The 17,421-nt window shown below is 50.3% G+C and overlaps 1 protein-coding gene and 1 long non-coding RNA gene across 2 annotated transcripts; both read left to right on the top strand.

The window, feature by feature from the left end:
- Window positions 1–1,709: 1,709 nt before the first annotated feature.
- PHLDA1 (pleckstrin homology like domain family A member 1) lies at window positions 1,710–6,796 on the top strand. Its single transcript, XM_072772814.1, is given in 3 exon segments — window positions 1,710–1,904; window positions 1,906–2,879; window positions 3,052–6,796. Coding segments are annotated over 2 exon segments (1,146 nt in total). The 5' UTR covers window positions 1,710–1,719; the 3' UTR covers window positions 2,867–2,879; window positions 3,052–6,796.
- Window positions 6,797–10,126: 3,330 nt separating this feature from the next.
- On the top strand, window positions 10,127–16,422 carry LOC140602167 (uncharacterized). Its single transcript, XR_012005142.1, has 2 exons — window positions 10,127–10,303; window positions 16,074–16,422. It is a non-coding gene; the product is annotated as an uncharacterized lncRNA (long non-coding RNA).
- Window positions 16,423–17,421: the final 999 nt, after the last annotated feature.

Here is a 17,421-nt window from a genome sequence, read left to right as displayed (position 1 = left end):
TACATTTTTGTGAGTGTCTTAATTTATTGTCTTTAAAAAAAACCCATGGCTATTTTTTATGAATTGGTTGTGACTGTTGAAAATAGAGCCAGGTTGTCACTGAGAGATTTCCTACACTCCTGAGATTTCCAATAATCCATGCACTCTGCAGGCTGGAAATTGAGTGGCAAAGCAGGATAAAACACGTGCTTTTGAAAAATCCTGCTGCTTTCCAGGGGTTTCAAAGTAATTGAGGATGCATGTGCTGCATCCTGCCTGCAGGTTAGAGAACATATTTTCTCTTAAGGAAATGGCTTGCACTTAAGATTTAACATTTCGTTTTTTCACCCAGATTTGTATCCCTTTTCCGCATGAAATGCCTTTCTCAACTACACCTGCCCTCCGAGACCGAGTCGCACGCCCCCCTCTCCAGGTGAGCTGACGACTGGCTTCCTGTTAAAGCGAAGAGCAGCCGGTCCTGGTAGAGATCCTCGGGGATGCCCACGCGTCCCAGGAAGGCAGGGGGGAGCCGAGGTGGCGGAGGTGCAGGCTGGTCACTGGTGCGCGGAACTGCGCGTCCTTTAAAGCTTGGTCTTGGTAGAAATCTTTGTAGGACCTCAGTGATTGCCTCTCCCCCTGCAAGACGGTCAGGCGGGGCAACCGGGGGCTCAGAGGGCCTGCCGAGTGCAAGTCCGCGGGGCTCAGGGCTCGCTGCACCTGCCCCGTTTGCGGGGCCTTGTTCCCCCTGTTAAGAGTCAGCCCCCCCCCCCCCCCCCCCGTTGTAAGTTCTGGGTTTTCAGTTACCTCGGAGTAAGGGCGGAATCTTCAGCGGGACGCGGAGGATGGGGGGTCTCGTTCCCCGAGCTCCTCCTCGATTCTTTGCTTGTTCGGCCTCGGGAGCCAGCGGGTGGGGCGGAGGCCTTCGTCCCCTCGGCCAGGTGGGCCAGGTGGGCCAGGTGGGCCAGGTGGGCTGCGCTGCCGTGATGGGCACCCTCCCCCCCCCCGGAGGTCTCATCATTCGCCAGGGCAGAGACGCAAAATGCAGGAGCAGGAGAGGCTCGGGGCGAGCACAGCGTCCCCGGCTCCCCCAGGTGGCCTGAGGTCACGGGGCGTCCCGAGGCCCGAGGGAGGCGGCCCGCCCAGGGGAGGCTGGTAGTGCCCGGGCCGGGCGCTGCTCCCCGGGAGCCTGCGGGAGCCCGCGGATGCCCGGGGCCGGGGCCGGGCGGGACGGCAGGACGGCCTCGGCGCCCCCCGGGCGGGGCACTCGTCGCCTTGCAGCTGGGCGGAGGCGAGGAGTTCCTGGGACTGGGGTCCGGGCAGCCGGCGCCGGGCGGGGAGCGCGGGGTGAGGGGGCGGGGCGGGGCCGCGGAGGGGGCAGGGCTCCCGGCTTAGGCGGTGCGGGGGCGGGGCCAAGGGGGGCCGGGGTCGGCCTCGGGTCCCCGCTAATGAGAAGCGCGGGGCGGGGCTCCCGGCTTAGGCGGTGCGGGGGCGGGGCCAAGGGGCGGGGCCGGGGTCGGCCTCGGGTCCCCGCTAATGAGAAGCGCGGGGCGGGGCTTCCGGCTAATGAGGGGGCGGGGCCTCGGGGGCGGGCTCGGCGGGGGCCGGCTAATGAGGGGGCGGGGCCTCGGGGGCGGGGCCGGAAGCGGCCTCGACGGGGCCCGGCTAATGAGGGGGCGGGGCCCGGCTAACGAGGGGGCGGTCTGGGCGGGGCCGGGGGCGGGCCCGGCGGGGCCCCGGCTAATGAGGCGCGCGGCGGCGGCGGCGGAGCGCGTCTCGGAGCTGGGCTTTCCCCCGCGCGGCTGGCGCCGGGAGCCGCCTTTTCCGCTGGGTGTCACTCGGGGGTGGGGGTCTGGTTCATTGAAAAGCGCCGCGAGGGGGGCCCGGCCAGTGCCCTTCGGTGAGCGCTCGCGGGCGGACGGCGGAGGCTCGCGGCGGCGGGACCTTGCGCCCCAGGACGCGGCTGCCCCTGCGCGCGGAGCCCGGGCCGCTGCGCCCGCTGCTCCCTCTGCGCCCGCTGCGCCCGCTGCGCCCGCTGCGCCTGCTGCGCCTCGGCCTCCTGTGCGCGCTCCGGCCGGGCGGCCGCGGGAGCCGCGGGAGCCGCTGGGGCGAGGACGGCGCGCGGCTGCTGCTGCTGCCCCCGGCCCGGGCGGCGGGGAGCGGAGAGGCCGAGCCGGGCGGCGGCCCCGCCTATGCCGGGAGGATGCTGGAGAGCAGCGGCTGCAAGGCGCTGAAGGAGGGGGTGCTGGAGAAGCGCAGCGACGGCCTGCTGCAGCTCTGGAAGAAAAAGTGCTGCATCCTCACCGAGGAGGGGCTGCTGCTGATCCCGCCCAAGCAGCTGCAGCAGCCGCCGCCGCCGCCGCCGCCCCAGCAGCCGGGGCCCGGCCCGGCCGAGCCGTCCCAGCCGGGAGCGCCCGCCGCCGCCAGCCTCGAGCCGCCGGGCAAGCTCAAGGAGCTGCACTTCTCCAACATGAAGACCGTGGACTGCGTGGAGCGCAAGGGCAAGTACATGTACTTCACCGTGGTGATGGCCGAGGGCAAGGAGATCGACTTTCGGTGCCCGCAGGACCAGGGCTGGAACGCCGAGATCACGCTGCAGATGGTGCAGTACAAGAACCGCCAGGCCATCCTGGCCGTCAAGTCCACGCGGCAGAAGCAGCAGCACCTGGTGCAGCAGCAGCCGCCGCCCCCGCAGCCCCCACAGCCCCCGCAGCCCCCGCAGCCCCCGCAGGCGCAACCCAAGCCGCCGCCGCCGCAGCCGCAGCAGCTGCACCCGCACCCGCACCCGCACCCGCTCCCGCTCCCGCACCCGCACCCGCACCCACTCGCGCACCCGCACCCGCAGCCGCACGGCCACCGGCTGCTCCGCAGCACCTCCAACTCCGCCTGAAGGGGCCACCCAGGTAAGGGCCTCGGCGGGGGCAGGTGCGCGGGCCCGGGGGGCGGAGGGAGGCCGCTGACCCCCCCTGACCCCGCTGACCCCGCGGCGGCGCCCACGCGCGGGGGCGGCGGGGCGGGCGCCACCTGCTGCGGCCGGGGCTGGAGCCCGGACTCCCGCCGCTCGCTTCTTCCCAGGTGCGAGGACCACACGTGGGACGAGCACCTTTGCACCGTCACTTGCACCTGAGAATCGTCTCCCCGCCCCGCGCGCCCCGGGAGCTCGCCCCGGGAGCTGGACGCCTCCCTGTCTCCTCCTCGCCCCCCCCGCGCCCCCCATCGCAGCGCAGGACACCTGCCGCCCCGAGGGCTCGCTATTTATGGACCTTTGCGAGGATCTTCCAGTACGGTGGACCTTCTAGGAGCAACGATGTACTGTAATTTTTATTTTAATGTATTTTGATTTATGATTATTTATTAGTTCTTTTTTTTTAAATGCTTGTTTTAAGACATTTCTGAATGTAGGCCATTTTCCAGGAAAAAAAAAAAGAAAAAAAAAAGAAAAGAAAGAAACTCTATTTTCAAGAACTTATTCCCTAGTAAACTCTAATCTTGGAAAAGAAGAAAAGAAAAAAAAAAGTAGAAGGGCGGTGGAGGGGAAAACGTTAAACATTCATTATTCCTAGGGCATTTCCAGAAGGTCTGACACTTTCGTTGTTTTGCCAGGTGGTTGAAATTAAACTCTGTGATATTACTTCACTTTTACTTTGAGATTTTTTTTTTTTTCTTAGACATACATTTTCTTTCGAGTAGAAGTTTTCAAAAGCTCAGTGTTCGGAATCGTATAACTATGAAAATCTAATTCCTTTTCTAAAAGGAGATTTGTAGTAGTGATATCTAATTCCAAATATTTAACACATAACCCAACTGATGGCAGGATGAGCGTATCCTGAATAAATGGTAGGGCTGATGTAATGGAGGAAAAGCTTTGCTTATGTCATCTGTTTGAAGGGGCTAATGAGACTTCTGTGATTTCTGAGTATGAGTGCATTAGGCGTTTCATTTCATCATTTCAAAAAAAAAAAAAAAAACAGCGGGGCGGGGGTGGAGGTGGGGGGAAGAGAACTGTTCAACTTGTTGGAGAGAACATTTGTGCTCTTACCCACCCTAGAGATTACCCTTCTCTGAGAGCTTTGCACACTCTACTTGAACACCTTTTCTGACCCTTTTACTGTATTCTAGAAATGTACTCTAGAATCTCATAATCTAAAATAGATATTTTAAATATTTCGAAGGACTAGGAGTCTTAGCTTTTTTGTATTCATACCGAAAATACTGCTGAGCAGAGAAACCAACTCTTCTGCTTCTTACTGCTCTGTGAGACATGAGGGTCGTATATCATGTAGCCAGGTTAGCTAAACTCAGACATTGAAAAAGGAAGGACTGGATAAAGCCTGGATTTTCAGTAAGAAAACAACCCAGTCTTGTTTTAGCAGCCACTTGTTCAGGAGTCTGAGGGGTGGGGTGGAGCAGCGGGGGAGGATGTGCTTTTAAAGGTGGAACAAACCCTCTTCTGTATCAAATCAAAAGGATGGTCCAAATCCACAAGGGCAGATGCTGCTTAGGCTTAAAAAAGAACCCTAGTTGATACCAAATCCTCCTGGGGCTGAAAATCACTTCCTATCTGCATGCCTTTATTGATGGTCTCTGTTTTCCATTATCTTTTTCACAAAGTCTTGATCAGTATTTTTCCAGCATCCAAATACTGAATGGTCAGTATTACTAGGCCATTGCTAAGTTGCAGAGTCGAGAAAGGAAAAGAGAAGGCCGTGCTAGAGACCTCTTTATTCTCCTTCCACCTAGAAAGGAGTTGAGATCAAATTCCTTTCTAGTACAATATTTAAATGATGAATTTTGGGGTCACAACTCTAATCTGAAAAGTTGTGGGTTGGGGGGGGAGTTCAAACTCAGGCAAATAGCAAGTACACCTTAAGGGACTCCCACTTCCAGTGGCTAAGTCACAGTTCTGGAAATAGGCTGCAAAGGTCAGAAACGTAAATAGATACACACAGACGCACACACACACGTGCATATACGTGTAGGTATGTGTGTGGGTATGACGGGCAGTTCTGACAACAGATCTGAAGAGTTCTTAACTGTGCTTCGGCTTCTCTCGAACCACGGTTGTGCTTTTTAGATAATGCCTCGTTGTATGGTCTTAATATACGCAGGCCCTATAGCCCCCGATTCAACCGTAGTTTTTGTCTCTCAAGTTTTTGTGCTATAAAAAAAAGAAGTCCAATCCATACCAAATATTTTTAAGATTAACATTGTTGGGGGCCCTTCAAAGGCCTTTGTATGTTGTCCACTTATGCACAGGCGAGGTAGCGTGTGGGAGACAATAGGGAGACAATAGGCCCAGGCTTTCTTCGGGGCTGGAATTTTCTCCTGCCCCCTCTCCCCTCAGAGGCTGGCTGTTAAGGGGCCTCCAGATTCCTGGGGCCTTCGTCCGCCCCTCCGCGGCCCTGTCCCTGGTCTGCTGGGACAGTCCCCCCACGCTGGCCCTCCCGGCAGCCCTCTCGCCTCAACCCTTCTCAGCATTTACCTGTGAGACCTCAGAAATGAGAAAGGAGGGGGACAGGATGTCTTGTTGTTTGACACTTTGAGCCCAGGGTGGCTGGATCATTTTTTCAGAACAGCACAAGCAGCACACAGGACACAGAGGCAAGCCACTCCCTGTGTCAGCGGCCAGTGTACCATATTCTGTAAGAAAACGATACAAACCACCCGAGGTCATTGTGTTTTTAAAGATTTTATTTATGTATTCATGAGAGAGAGAGAGAGAGAGAGAGGCAGAGACCCAGGCAGAGGGGGAAGCAGGCTCCCCGCAGGGAGCCCACGTGGGCCTCGATCCCAGGACCCGGGTCACGGCCTGGGCCCAAGCAGGTGCAGCACGCCTTGGCCCCTCGCCTCAGGCCTGACCGTGGCCAGCTTGTGGCCAGTGCGAGTCCAGCACATTGCCTGTTTTCCGTCCCCGGGGCAAGTGACTTGGTTTGCCTTTGGCTCCAGGGCCGAGGACAGGGCCTGAGACTGAGTGCAGCCCGAGCCTCGAAGGTGAAAACCGGCCTGGGGCCCTGGGGGCCCTCGGGCTCCTCTTTCGAACCTGCCGAGCTCGCTGCTGGGGCTTTGCCAGGAAGCCACCCCGAGCAGCAGCGTAAAATGTGGGAATCCCAGGGCTCACGTCCAGTGCATCCGCGACTCTCCCAAGAGACACGCACACATACCTAAAGCACCCTAAGCTGGACTACCCATGGAGTTCTGTTGAATGGGTTTTAAAGATCGGTTTTGTAGACTTGACACAATTCGAAGGGCAACTTTTTGATCTGCAGTGTTGAACGGATCTAGGGCTACACTAGGTTGGATGACAAGGCGGCCTGTGACTTTGTCGGCAGGACATCTGCCAAGTGGAGGAAGGACTCCACCGGGGTTTTCCTGGCAGGGCCCCTGTGGTACAGTGAAGGCGGCAGAAGGACCCTGGAAGCATCTGCATAAAAGCATAAAAGCTGGTGAGACCTACTGCCACCTGCTCTGAAGTGACCTGTCCGGGATCAGTTAGGCCCGGTGGTGGTGGTGGGGGCGGTGGGTTCAATAATACGTGGTCCTTCTAGATCACTGTATTTATTTTGTGAGGAAGGATAAAACTACCGTCCGTTACATTCCACCATCCGTCTTCCGCTTAAGGTTTTAGAATTTGCAAGTATCGGCTTCTGAAAACCAAGCATCACCAGGTACCACATGCTTTAGAAAGTGCATCACATTTGTGAACTTAATAGTGTGGTCGCAATTTGTATAAATATGCCTCTAATGACTTTTGGGAGATGTGATATATTTTTCATATTTAAATGCATTCCACTTCAAATAAAGTATCTATTGTGATGACCAACCTGTGCCCCGTTCGGAGGCCTTGTTAACGCGGCACGTACACTATGCGTTCCGGGGGGAGAAAGGTTCTAAAGGGCTTGGCTGTTCTAAAGGCCATGGACATCCTGGGAAGAAAAGAGCCATTTTAGAGGTGGGGAATTATTTTTTTAAGACTTATTTATTTATTTATTCTGGGAGGGTATGGGGGGTGTGGTGGGTGGAGAGGGAGAGAAAACATCTCAAGCAAATGGCGAGCTGAGCGTGGAACCCCACGACGGGCTTGATCTCAGGATCATGACCTCAGGTCAGGATCATGACCTGAGCTGAAATCAAGACTCTTGGACGCTTAACCGACTAAGCCACCCAGGTGCCCCTACCTGGGAATTTTTAATAAAATAGAGAAATTCCCTAAGGTCTTTTGGTGAAATAATTAGCTTTCAGAATGCTAATGAATCTGAGTTGAATTTTCCATAGCACCCCAGAGGATGAGAAATGGTCTCCAGTGATTACTTTGAAGGTAATTCCCTCCGAGTTCCAGACAGATTCGAGTCCTAGGTCCCTGGAGAGCGTGAAGCCTTGGCTCTAAGAGAATCATTCTTCAAGCAGGTTCTCTCTAAAGCTTCCTGTTTTGTGTTGAAAGCAGAAGAGAGACTTGACTCTCTAAAGGAAAACATACCTTTACTCTTAGACAATCTCCATTGGCATCTAAAAGACATTAAATCTCAAAAAAGACTTTCAATGTGGAATTGGAAGGCAATTTTTTTTTATCCTTTGCACAGTCTTACAGTGATAGCTTTATTACTCTGCTGTTTCTTCGTTTTTTAAAGAAGAAATGAAAAATGAGAAGACAAATTACTGACGTTGCAAGGGGATGTCAGGGTTACCATGTGACAAGGTGGTAAAGCAGGGCTGAACGGACTTCAGAGTCCTCGCGTATGGGTTCAAGTCCAGATCATACCACTTACCAGTATGCGGATCTTGCATGTCTTAACCTTTTGGAAACTCCGTTTCCTTTTCCATTAAACGGTTAATAAAAATTCCTGCCTTACAGTTATTGAGAAGATTCAGTAAGCACACAAAGAAGCGCTTAGAAGCTCCCTGTATACAGCAGATAAACTGGCTTGGGAATCATTATAACCATTTGAATGTATAATATATGGTGTTTTAATTGTATTTTCTGAGATCTCCGCGTAAGACCAGGACGATGGGCAATATGGCAATATCCTTGTATTTAACTTTGAAAAGGAAAAACGGCCATTATTTATAGTGCTACTATTTTCATTTGCTTATCACTTTCCAATCTTGGTGCACATGCCTATGTATTTTAAGCAAGTTACAATTAAACAATAAAAATACCCAGATTGCCACTTGAGGACAGAGAGAACATTTGGTCCCCAGTTCTGAGAGTGTTGGTGGCTGTTGTGCTCCCAGAGAGTCCTGTCCCTGGAATTGTCTCAGGGAGAGCCACCTTGCTCTAGGATGCCCCCCTCCTTGGGGATAGCCCACATCCAGTGATTGGTCCGTGGACAGTGGATAAAGACCAGGCCCTGTTGTGTCAAGTGAAAGGGCCATCCCAGCTCCCACAGCTCCCTACAGAGAACTGTCTCAACAGTAAACCTGCTCTGAAGTTCAGCTCCCTCTCTGACCAATCTTGTTTCCCTTGTTCCATCACAGGTGAGGTCCCCAGGAGCCCTGACTCTGTTCCCCACCTGCCTACCCAAACCTCCCAAATCTGAGAGTCTTGGAACCTATTGCTCAGGGAATCCTGTCTATGACCATAATGATCAAGTGTATGCTTTAGAGTAGTACCTCTCTATGTGGAGCCATTCTATTCCCCAGGAGACATGTGACAGTGTTTGGAGGCACTCTTGGTTTTCACAACTGGTGATAGAGGTCAGGGATCAATATCCTACAATTCTCAGGACAGACAGACCTTCACAACAAAGAATTATTTAGCCCAGAATGTCAATAGTGCCAAATGTCAATAGTGCTTTAGAGCTAGATAATCTTGTTCTTGTTAGCTGAGTTCCCTGGGGCAAGTGATTTTTTTTTTTTTTTAACTTCAGTTTTCATGTGAAAATTCAGACAGTGATAGTACCTGTCTCATGGGGTTGTGAACCCAAAACTAGGTAGTTCACATAAAGGGCTGTCGCTGCTCCTGTCACAAAGCACGCATTCGGTACATGGTAGCTGTTGTCCTAATTATTATTATTTAAAGCCATATGACAACCTAATATCCCATTGTTTTGATGTATTATTTTATTGATTTTCCTGTTGTCATTCAGTGAGTTTCTGTTTTTATGCTCTTGTCAATACTGCTTCAATAAATATCTTCGTGTATTCACTGTGTTGAAAAGAAGAGGGACTTGGATTCTAGTTCTGACTCTGCTTAGTCTGGTGACATGAGGCAGCTCGTTTAATGTCTCTGAGCCTTAGTCTCCTCATTTGTAGGTGGGGACGATGGCCCTGCTCGTGCGGGGACATTACGGACACACTATGAAGCGGCAGTGACGTCTACAGGAGTTCGAGTCCTGGAGCTTCCGCTCAACTACTTGACTCACAGACAAAGCACCATGGGAATGAAAACATTGTTACTATCTGGAGACTATTTTAAGAGGGATTATATCCTATCTATATTTCTATTACGCCTATAGATATTATATGTGTATATAATACACATCTGTGTATCCCAATTCAAATAACCTGGATTTAAGAAGTAAAGTTTATTGCAACTAAAAAATTAGCATCACGTAATTCTGGCCTTTTTTTTTTTTAAATAAAACTTAAGCCAGATTTATATTTATATTAAAGCAGAAAGAATCATGTAAGCATGACATTACAACCGCCCAGAATTAGTGACAGAGGAAAACCTGAGCAGTGAACCCACTGGCCCTATGATTCTATTGAACAGAGCGTTTTCACAGGCTTTGCCTCTTTCTCAAAGACTTTGGTGGAAACCCTCACCACACAGAGAGGCAAGCCAGTATCCTGGGGTGAGTGTTCTAGAGCCCCGGCCTGGACTGCCTATCAAGGGTCTGGCTATCAGAGGTGGCACAGGTGGGGGCCGGAGGACCTTGGAGATCCAGAGGATGTGGGTGGGCTGCGGCTGGAGGCCGGCCTCCTCGAGCCTCCTTGGTCTGCGGGCTCTTCCGAATCTGATTTTAATTTAAAGAGGTTGCTAGCCCCCGAGGACAAAGACGCCCACTTCGTCACCTGCTAGGTCACAGAGAGCCGCTCTGACGTCGGGTAGCTGTGGGAGGGCCTTAGTCCCTGCAGGGCCCCCACCTGAAGCATTTGCTGGTTAGTTAGACTCCGGAAAGTAGAACTTGAAAAAACAGTCCACGTGGCTAAGTTGCATACCCTGAGACCCTGCTGGGCCCCAACGTCCCGCCGTCCCTAGGTCCCTAGCGACCAGACGTCCTGAGGGCAGAGCACAGGCAGAACCAGGAACCGACTCCTGAGGAGCCTCAGGTTCCAGTCATGTCACTGTGCTCCGCCGGCTCTGTCCTGACGCCGGGAGTTCACACAGGTCAGTTATTTTGCAATGATTTTGAACTTTGTTGCAGCAAATTCTACTAAGTGGTGCGGCCTACCCTGTCAGGGCTGACTCATCACCTCGGAAGAGCAGCCCGGCTCTGACTAATCACAGGCAAGGAAGCCAAACTTGCAATCGTCCTGGGCACGCTCTCCGTAGGCACACTCTCTTCCTGGTCTTTCGCTGTTGAACAACTGTCCGTTTCTACAAAGCTTGGCTACGGCTTGTAGACACATCCCCGTCTTCAACGAACCATCTAAGCAACTCCCAATGCGTGTGTGTGTGTGTGTGTGTGTGTGGTCACTTTTCTTGCTAATAACCCTCCCGGCGGCTGAGGGCGGGTTGGTCAGGCTTCTGTTGCGGAATGTGACATTGGAAGGGTTGGGAAGAGTATGGGCAGAGCTGACTTCCTCAAGCTTCGAGGGTTAGCCCCGCCCTACCTCAACTCCTGGTACCAAGCAGTGGCCTGTGATGGAGCCAGGTCCCTCCGCAGTTTCCTGTTGTCTTTCAACACCACCACTGGAGGGAATGGCGAGATCTCAGCCGGAGAACAATTCAATAACTTTACCCTTAGTCTGCGACCACGCAGGAGACTCTTAAGGTGGATATGAGCCTAGGAGTTGTGTTTGCAGGCATGAGAGGGACTCTGATCCTTCCACGATGCACAGGCTCACTATTCAATAATTATAACGATTTCCAGAAGTTCTAAGTGATGCCTATAAACAGTGCCAGGTAGCACCGGAAGACCTGGGCTGCATGGCTGTCTCAACAGCTAGTGGCCCTTCTTTGTATTTGCCTTCTCTAAAATGGTAGGCGACAGCACCTCTCTCCTTCTTGCATAAATGGTGAGTTTGAGACCAGAGCTGACAACGGAATTTTAGGAGTTTAGACAAAGCCTCCTTCATCCTTCCCCTTTCCATGGAGGAAGAGAATGAAGCCGGGGGAGGGGGGGTGTGGGGTGGGTGGGAGGGTGTTGGCAATGACCTGCCCGTGGTCACACAACCAGTTAAAGTCGACGACCACATTAGAACCTGAACCCAGCTTTCCTGATCCTTAATTAATCCTTTCCACTACTTTGTGAGGTATGGAAGATAATTTATGTAAATTCAAGATGGTGCTATTCTTGGGGACAATCACTTGAAGAATTCAGACATCACATCCTTTCCCCCAAAAGTATACATTTTTATTTAGACGTTATAAACTGCCTTAAGGAGTTTGTAGATGTTGAAAATAAACCATTTACTTTGATTTGATTCCACAAGTTTAAGGAATGAGTTGTGACTTAGACCTTTCAAAGAGAATCCGTGTGGGTCAACAGAAGCCTTATGCAAGAGGAAAATTCACAAAAGAAAGCAGATCTATATATTTTGCAAAGGACATAGTTTAAAATACGATGGTTGGGATATGTATTTTTTTTTTTAATTTAATGGAAGTCATTTATTTAGGAATTGGGTTAAAAAGCTGTTGGGAATTTGTCTTAACACATGACTCCTAAAATATTCATGGAATGTTTCCAGTGTTACTAGTCATCCTTGAGGTCTTGAAATGATCTCTGAAGCTGAGAATGTTGAAGTGATTCGAATGTTTATACAGTTACTTGAGGAGGTAACTGAGTGGCTCTGCCTGCCTCTCTGTGTAGGTGTCAGGAGAAATACTTGAAAAAAGTTTGTTGAAGGCGATGGGTCCATGGGCACCCAGGAAATCCTAACAGGAGGGATGGCTGTTGCTGCCCCTTTGGGAAACGAGGTGGGTGTAACCCACATGGCTGCAGCTTCCAGCATAGGTGACACTTTGTGACCCACCTAGGACGTTACACGCCCAAACTGACGCCTTGCAGATGTCAGAACTCTTACCTTCTAATGAGAAGAGAGGAGAGAGAAAAAGAAGAGGGATCTTTAACGAGTGTGTCATTCAGTGAGTTTCTGTTTTTATGTTTGTCCTGCTCCAGGACACAGGATTTTGATTGAAAAATTCCGTGTGCGCCCTGCCCTGGGTGATGCCCTTACTTCCTCTTATGTGAAATGACCTTTCACAGAGCTTCACTCATAGCCCTTGGCTCCCTCCTGGAGTCCCAGCACTTGTCACAAGGCTGTGGGCTGCCCGCTTGTCCTTCTGCAAGTGGTGACTGGAAGGCCTTGATAGGAAGGATGCTGACAGCCTCTCTCTGCCCGCAGATTGGCAGCATTCCTGACCCGGGCACCTCGAGAGCCTGGGAAAGCGCTTTGATTTCTATGTGGCTTGAACAAACAATACCCAGTCAAACCGAGCGACTGTGACGTCGCGCTCAGAGCAGTTTGTGTAGGATTAGCTGGCCCTCGGGGCCCCCCAACCGACTCATGACAGTGCCAGGGTCCTCATCAGGGGACCCTCTTATCTGTACACATTTCACTTGATGTCGGAAGTCAAGATTCTTACTTCAAAGTTCCTGCACAGTCACGTGCAGAGCGGGGACAAGGGACAAGGAATGTGTGCGAGACTTTGCCCCAGGCCGGCCTGCGGAGTGACAGGTCCTGGAGGACCTGTGACAGAAGTGACAGGAGACTGGAGGACCTTGCAGCGGAGTTTTCAAGACTCCCTCAACTCCTGCTTTCCTCAGGTCCCCACCAGTATGTCCCCTTCGCTCAGGATGCGAAGCTCCTACCGACCTTTAAGGGTTTGGGTGGTTTCTTTTTTTTTTTTTTTTTTTTTTTAATTTTTATTTATTTATGATAGTCACACAGAGAGAGAGAGAGAGAGAGGCAGAGACACAGGCAGAGGGAGAAGCAGGCTCCATGCACCGGGAGCCCGACGTGGGATTCGATCCCGGGTCTCCAGGATCGCGCCCTGGGCCAAAGGCAGGCGCTAAACCGCTGCGCCACCCAGGGATCCCCGGTTTGGGTGGTTTCTAACAAGGGATTACAGACATCAATTTTTAAAAAATAGAGGTTGTTCTGGAGGGAAATGAAGACTTAAGATTTCTTCTCTCAAAAGCTGTTTCTCCTCTAACTGAGAAGAGAAGGAAATGCAGAATAAAAGGGAACTTCTGTGAGTTTTTGATGAGCTCACATCTTTTAAGAAACAGTTTCTGTAATTAGGCTGCAGTTTGAGAAGCTGACATTCTTAGACCAGCCCACAGGAGGAGCGGAGGCACAGGACTGTCCCTGTCCCTCCCGCAGGACTGGCCGCTCAGGCCAAGGACAGAGCGTGCTCCCGCCCAGTGCCAAGGTCACAGTAAGTGCTCAATAAAGAGTAGCTCCAACAGGATCACTGAGCTCACTGGGCAGATCTGATAGGGGTCTGGTGGGTAGACCTGCCATGATTTTTTTGCACAATTTTTTTTTTTTTTTTTTTGGTTAATGAAGATCCTATTTGGTTAACAGCACACCTTAACAAAAATGGGTTGCTAATTCACATATAAGTAAGACACATGCTTTAAAACAAGAATTAAGGAGTCCAGACACCTATAAAAAATTGGAACGATTTCTCCAGGTTTTGTTATCAGTGATTGATGAGCCTGATTCGACTCAGAAAATTAACGCAGCAGGCCTCTAAGGGATACAAATAGGAATAAAATATAAAGTTTGCTCTCAAGAAACTTACCTCCGGAGCCTGGGGGAGATCAGACAGGATATTATTGCTGGTCTAGTTCTAATTGTAGTTAATAGAGTACTAGTAATAGCAATAGCACAAACTAGCATTTATTGGCTGATTACTAAGTGCCAGGCTCTACGCTATGTGTTTTATGGGAATTACCTTAGTAGTTAGCAATCTTTGATGTAGGTACTTCAATCAGCATTAGGTTTGACAGTATTTCGGAAGTAGCTCCAAAAAAGCATATTAAGATACAGCTTTCCTTCTCCTTTATGCACGAGAAGTCCAGAGGTGGGCAGTTTAGGGCTCCTGTAGTGGTTTCTTGCTCATCATGGAACCAGGCTCCTTTTATCCTTCTCTTCCACCAGCCAGTTGGTATAGGGCTTACGTCCTCAGGATCCAAGACGGTTGCTGAAGTTCCAGACACATTAGCTGAGTTCTAGACAAGATGAAAGAGAAATTGGGAGCCGATCAAAAAAGAAACACTTTCTAGATAACTATTTGTTTTTAGAGAAGTTTTGGGATTCCCATACGATGACTTTCACTTACATCTTGTTTTCGATCCGAAGTCGCAAGGAAGGCCAGAAACGTATCCCTTCAGAAAGGCCCGCTGCCATCCCCACTAAAATCAGGGCTCCATCAGCAAAGAAGAGCAAGAATGCTTTTGGGGAAGAGAGCTAGCAGTCTCAAGCATGGTTCTTACCACCCTCCAGGTAGCAGTTGAGAAATTGAGGATTAGGAGTTGAAGACACTCGGCAGCAAACGGTGAGACCAGGATTGTCATCCAAACATCTAACTCTGTTGCCTTTGTGCTTAATCTCCGGCAAGCCATGCCTGTGCAAGGGGTGGAGAGCCAAGGCGCACCCGCCACAGACATGGGGGCCTGCTTAGAAACATCAGCATATCATCTTCTACGTATAGTCACGATTCTTACTAATGTCTTACATGCTCCTTTCAAATACGGCAGTGCTGTGATGATGTTCAGTGGGTTCTTTTTTTACATTTGGACAATTTAACTAGAATGCAACTGATCTTTAAAACAGAAAGATGTAGTCACTTTCATGCCTTGGTGTCAGAGTCATTTTGACATAGGAGAGGTACAAGAAAGATCCATGGTTCTCAGAGGCATCAGGGGGCTTGGTGGTTTTACAGCAGCCAGCCCTTTTAGAGACCTCGTGTCCACCAACATTTATAGGTTCCGTGACGAGACCCTAACAGGGAATCAGGAGGAGAAATGAGTGACTTTCATTCATGCTCAACACAAGGAGCATGCTAGGGTTGATTATATGATTATAGCTTCTTATTCTTTAGGGAGTTCCTTCCAGGGTCAGCAGAGTAGTGCAAAGAATCCTGGAGTCTAGACTTGGCTTTGCTGCTAATGAGCTGTGTGATCCTAAGCAAATGACTCTGCCTAAAGATATGTCCTCAACTGCTCCCTTTTGATGATAATATTTTACAATTATTAGTTATTTCTAGACACGACTGCTTTTTTTTTTTTTTTTAAAGAGTACAAGCTTTGAATTTGGAGGACCTGGGTTCTACTCTGAGCTCTGCTTCTTCTAAGCTGTGTGACTTTGCACAAGTGGCCTCACATTCTTAAACTTCCATTTCCTTACCTGTAAAATATACTGTAAAATAAATCAGTTCTATAGAGCTATTGTGCAGGTGAAGATAAATAATATTTGTGAAAATGCTTTGTAGAGTAGTGCATGACCAGTAAATGTGATCAGTTTATGTTATTTACCCAACTAAGCACTTCATTTTTAGTACTTAATGTGTTATATCAATTTATACCCAATTAAGAGGGGGGTGAGGGAGAGAGATTTTATGTCATCTCTGCATTAGGAGAGACAGGAAAGGAAGGATTTATAGCTATACCCATAGGTTAAAATATGGTCTCTTCTGTTCATCTAGTAAAGTTTAGATACAGTCAGCAAAGGCCTCTTTCCCTACTAAGGAGCCTGTGTCTCTTCAGGCCAAACATCTGCGAAGAGCTATGCTGAAGAGCATCCCCATCTCATGACCTCTTTACTTCAATCCACTGGAGCCACAGACAGTGAGAATCTCCGCCGGCCTACAAGACCGGCTATCTTTATTCCGTGCTTTCCCCTAGTCCTTCCTTTAGGAAGAAGGAGGAATCCACAACAAGGCATGCTTACTTTGTAGGGCTTTGTTTTTGTTGTTGTTTTGACAGCCCAGTATGCCTGCAACTCAACCTCCTTCAGCTCCTATCCGATGAAAACCCAGCTGCACAATGAGAACTGCTGACCAGAATGATGGAAGACGGACACTACGTGACCCAAGTGCCCAGCTATTATTCTCTAGAGCTAGACTAGATTCTAACATGATCTAGAATTATTTTCTGCATATCGGCCTGAAATGAAAATGGGTACTTCTGAAAGACTTGATTCAGGCAGAAAATTTATGTGAGCTGAATCTTCCATTGCCTGAACCCTCTAGTGAGCAGTGTTTACCTTCAATAATGTAACCAGAGACAGTAATGATTGATTGAGGAAATACTAAAAATGTAATCATAGTAGTTATTATTTTTTTTCCAGCATTTGCTTTATAACTCGTCCTTTATCTTAGTAGTGCTATTAGGTAGGTACTGTTATCTCCCTTTTTTTCTGATAAGAAAATAGAAGCTTAGAGAAGTTACATAAGTTCCCAAGATCAGAAGGCAATGACGTGGATCTGGGCGACTCCAGAGGCCCTGTTCCTTCCACAACGGGAGGCTGACTTCCAGCCCTTCCTACTTAGCAGCACTGGGGGGATGGGGGTACCAAGCACAGCTGGGATCACCTTTTTGGGGGGCGGGGGAGAGAGGGCCTTGGCAGAGTGCAGCTGTGATGCCAGTATGACTTTCCAGAGAAGAGTGTGGTGCCAGAGGCCATCACATAGCCTGCAAATTCTCTTCCCAGACCACCCTGCTAAGTGCTCTGTGAGCTTTGAAGTTATTATTTTATTTATGGACTGATGGGATTGTGGGTCAAGGGGAAAAACATAAAGACTAGTTTCATTTAGCATCTATTTAAAACAATACATGCATGCCTTTATAAGGAATGGAATGGAAGCCTTGTCTCCCAACTGCATGACAGGATGACTTCCTGGGGAATTAATGGGAACATCTTGTCATCCCAGAGATCCCCCGCCCTGTCCCCCAACCCCGTACCTTGCCAAGACTGAACCCTTGGCCTTATCCGAGGAAGACACGTAAATCATGGTGAATGGGACGGCTTGGCGGGGGACTGTCCAGCCAGAGGGGTGAACAAAGGCTCAGAAAAAGCCGAGGAATCCAGGTTTGCTCTTCAGGTGTGGAAGAGGCACCTCCTTGTTCTCGGGGCCCCCCTCTGTCTCCCACTAGGGGGAAGTTGGAGTATGTGGAAGGCATTTTCCTAGGATTCCTAGCCTCCTAAGGAGTGTGCACGTTAGCGAGGCCACACATGGAAGCAGCAGGACAGACTTCTCCAGGAAGTGGGAAGGGGAGAGGTTCTGAGCGCAGAGGCAAGCTCCAGCCCTTACGAGGAGAAAACTAGGGGGGA

Source organism: Canis lupus, chromosome 13, assembly GCF_048164855.1.
Source record: "Canis lupus baileyi chromosome 13, mCanLup2.hap1, whole genome shotgun sequence".
Lineage (NCBI taxonomy): Eukaryota > Metazoa > Chordata > Mammalia > Carnivora > Canidae > Canis > Canis lupus.
Note: the sequence above shows the minus strand (reverse complement) of the source record. Positions and strands in the feature narration are given on the sequence as shown.